The following is a 3,733-nucleotide window of genomic DNA, read 5'->3' as shown; positions in this document are numbered from 1 at the left end:
ATTTACCCCCACTGTAAATAAGTGCACTGTTCATTGCACTAAGTCCAGCGTTTGGGTCCTTTTCTCCAACGTCCCCCACGGTCTGCCACCCAGACCGTGACAAAATGTAAATTAAAAACAACAACAAAACCATTACGTCAGTAACTGACGTGATCCCATTGATTTAAACAATTTTTATATTAAAATATCTGAATATAAAATAAAAATAACAAAAAATCTAAAATTCTTCTAATATTCCTCATGATTTGTCAAATAAATCAAACTCCACTTACTTTAGCTCTGGAAGTCTATATCCTTGAAATGGCTCCGCTTTATGTAGATTGTATTATTATTATTATTATTATTATTATTATTATAGATTTCTCTGAATGTCTGTACTTTGCACATAGGGGGAAGCCGCGGCAACACGCTGTCACGTGGTAAAACAACTTTCGCGTCGTTACCATGGAGTTGTTTATGAAACTCCATTTCTCATTGGTAGAAGACGTTATCCTGACTAAAGCGCACGCGGCCATTGGCTGATACGGATTCTTATTTCGACCAATGGCAAAGCGCGCTTTTTACAAACTCATATGAGTCCAGGAAGTTGACAGCCCACTGTGGTGAGAATAGACGGGGCTAGTGGTTTTTAAATCTGCACAAAACACCCGATAAACCAAAACATTTGGAGCTGTTCCGGTCTGAAATACTTTACTGGATGATCGGAAGGAAGAAACGGATACTCTGTTGAATTATAAGAACACAGAAGGTCCGTATGTAGCCAGGCTTGTGATCGGGGTAAAGCTAGCTTCTCTGGGGTAATTTTCACAAGTCAGCACGATGGTTTGTACTGTGTTACTAACAGGCATGCGCTTTTACGATTAGACAGATTGTTTGAGAACTTTAAATTAGCTCATGTTAACGTTTTAAAGTCTTGTGTGTCTTTTTTGTTGTTGTTTTCATTGCATGCTTGGTGTCTTTTGCCCATCTCCATACTACCCTTGTTTGGTATTTTGGTTGCTCAGCTTTAATTTCTTTCTGTCTTTAGTTGCTTCAGTTGCTCCTCACAGCTTTATCTCCTCATCATGGACTCTTCTCCAATCCTTCGTCAACAGAGTCAGAATAAAATCCGCAGTGACTTTATGAGGTGAGACTGATGATTTGAGCCGCAGTTACTGATATAGAATTTAAGAGCTGGGACTTATTTGGTCTGTCTACCGAAGCGTGTTTATTTGTTTGTCTCATAGTAAAATATACCTTTCTAAATCTCAGGTATCAAATCAGTACTGGTATTAAAAATGTCAGGCAGCTTGTTCCTCTCCTGTATCTGCCTCCCATCTTGTCTGGTTTTCTTTGTCCTTGGATCAGTTTTTCCCCCCTTTTTTCCCCCTTTGCATGCTGCCTCTGGTGATTTCCCAGCCTCGAGCTGGGTTGTGTGACAAAGCTGACCGTTTTTCTTTTTTCAGAATGAAGAATGAACAAAACAAAAAGGTAGCAGACCCAAAGCCTTCCAAACCCATGTCAGCATCTCACCTTTCCAATAAAGATATTGAGAACAAAGATCCAGGAAGCTCAGCCACTGGTAAAAAGGCACCTCTGCAAGCAGGTATAAGCAGGCTTCCGGTGCTTGCAAAGTCCCTCCATCTTCAGACTCCCTCGGACTTCAGTCAGTCCCACTGCAGGTGGGAGGAGAAACCTCTGGCTGTAAGCATCTCCTTTTGATCCTGTAGATTTCCATATTTTTATTTACTCGGGTTAGTCTGATGTGTTTAATAAGCATTTTCCTTTTTCTGCAGCGAAAAGCGCCGAAGAAAAAGCCACTCACTCGGCCTGTACCTTTTAATCTGTCACAGCCCAAAAGCACAAGAACGGCTGCTGAAAACCAACCTCTGGCTGTCCCAACGCTTTGGACTCATGCAAACACAAAACCGTCTAAACATCCAACCGCTTTAAAGGGCAACAAGGATTCAACCAAAGCTGCAGGGAAGCCTCTCGGAAAGACAACAGAAGATGCTTCCCACCTATCGGGACCAACTGGGCCTTCCAGCACATTTCAGACTTCATCTTTGTCCACCGCTATGTCATCCCGTCCTGGTAGTGCTGCTACTTCTGCACAGCCTGCTCCCAGTGCAGAGGTCTATTTGAATAGCATGAACCTGCTCAGTCTAAAAGACCATTCAAAAACAGCACATGCTAGTCGGACCACGCAGTGCAATTCTTCAAAAGGTGGTAAGCTTGTTTATTTATCGCATCTAAGGCACAAACTTCCACCTATATTTTGTGGATAATCACTTAAAGCTTGCAGGCCGTATTTCCCTCACTCCTTTAAATCCATGGAAATCCATTTATTTTGTCTAGTGAAAATGAAGATATTAAGAGAGTTTCTCTTGGGCTTTTTTCTTTTGCATTATAGAAAAGGGGGAGAACTTCCAGCCTGACCACGCGGCTTTGCTTAGCATCCTCCGGAACGAAGGAGTGGGCGTCACAGGTCCGGCGCCTACGACTCCACAGTCCAAACCGTACAACTATTTTGTGAGTTGGATTCACAGCGGTGCATTCTTTATCATGCTTTTTTTTGTTTGCTTGTTTTTAATGCCCATAGTTGCAGCAGGTAAACATTTTTTAAAGGTGTCCAATGATCATGTGTGCAGCCCCAGCGAGTGTCCGTCATGGCGAGCCGACAGAAAGCTGGAGCCCCTGCAGGTCAGTGTAAGATGGAGAACACAGCATGCGCTTGGCACATACATGTGAACATTGTAAAAGACTTATTTTATAGTAGATGGCTGAGCAGTCCCTTTGAAATACTATATAAATATATCTCACTATACGTGTGTGTTCTCTCGTCCTGTGTAAAATCCCCAAGGAAAAATGCCACAATTATGAGTCTCATTAACTGGAAGCCAATTTTATTCAAACTAAACATCAGGCAGTGTTAGTTGGGTGTTCATAATGTTCAGTATTACACTTACGTCATATTATTTAAATGATTGTTGTCTGTACTTTTCTCACAGGATCAGTGAAGTCTGTGCAGTTCTCTCCAGACCCCGCTGCGCTGCAAAGCATCCTCCAGAACGAGGGAGTGAAAGCCGGAGGGCCCGTGGGCACAACACCCCGAAGTTCAGTCTGTCCACCAAGCAGGGCGACTTCAATCTACACAGTAAATTTGTGTTCACTTCTGTACTTCCTCATACTTGTTACATTGTTGTTATTGCTTTTTTGCTTTTTAAGTGCTGCCTTTGAAATAATTTCTTCTGTCTTCAGGCTCAGAGAGTGCCGGTTAGAAAAAATCGTCCAGAGGCGACTGCTGTGCCAGCAAGTAAGACGCAGCATTGCTCCACTCGTTATCTTTATAAAACCCAAAGCACTCTTATCTCGTTGTCCTTTTAATCTGATGTGACGTGGCTTTTTTCTCCTGAGCAGCAGCATCAGCAGCACTCAAAGAGACGGCGCTGAACAAATGGACCCCACAGAGAGTCCGCAACACCAGACATCAGCCCCTGTCTGCTATGGTCAGTATGTATTTATTGTATGTTGGCACTCTGTCCAGGTAGTCTGTTGTGTTGTGCACAATCACCGCGTTAACTCATAATGCTTCTGTTTGCAGAAATGGCATCAGTCGCCATACAGCACTCCTGGATTCAAGAGTTGCAAAACCAACCTTCAGCCCCAACAGGAGGTGAGATGGGAAACCCTGACTTAACCTATTATTTTATACCGTGTGTGTGTGTGTGTGTGTGTGTGTGTGTGTGTGTGT

At 43.0% G+C, this 3,733-nt stretch overlaps 1 protein-coding gene across 1 annotated transcript in view; it reads left to right on the top strand.

Moving 5' to 3' along the window:
* The first annotated feature begins 742 nt into the window (after positions 1-742).
* The window catches only part of troap (trophinin associated protein), a 13,005-nt gene continuing 10,014 nt past the window's right edge, over positions 743-3,733 (top strand). Inside the window, exons 1-10 of the mRNA XM_005732654.2 lie at positions 743-797; positions 1,028-1,126; positions 1,446-1,683; positions 1,776-2,208; positions 2,393-2,511; positions 2,631-2,682; positions 2,991-3,136; positions 3,241-3,295; positions 3,400-3,488; positions 3,584-3,655. Coding sequence (XP_005732711.1) covers positions 1,065-1,126; positions 1,446-1,683; positions 1,776-2,208; positions 2,393-2,511; positions 2,631-2,682; positions 2,991-3,136; positions 3,241-3,295; positions 3,400-3,488; positions 3,584-3,655 — 1,266 coding nt within the window. The 5' untranslated portion in view covers positions 743-797; positions 1,028-1,064. The remainder of the gene's footprint in view (positions 798-1,027; positions 1,127-1,445; positions 1,684-1,775; positions 2,209-2,392; positions 2,512-2,630; positions 2,683-2,990; positions 3,137-3,240; positions 3,296-3,399; positions 3,489-3,583; positions 3,656-3,733) is intronic.

Source organism: Pundamilia nyererei, unplaced genomic scaffold, assembly GCF_000239375.1.
Source record: "Pundamilia nyererei isolate P.nyererei 1_Seehausen unplaced genomic scaffold, PunNye1.0 scaffold00047, whole genome shotgun sequence".
Lineage (NCBI taxonomy): Eukaryota > Metazoa > Chordata > Actinopteri > Cichliformes > Cichlidae > Pundamilia > Pundamilia nyererei.
Note: the sequence above shows the minus strand (reverse complement) of the source record. Positions and strands in the feature narration are given on the sequence as shown.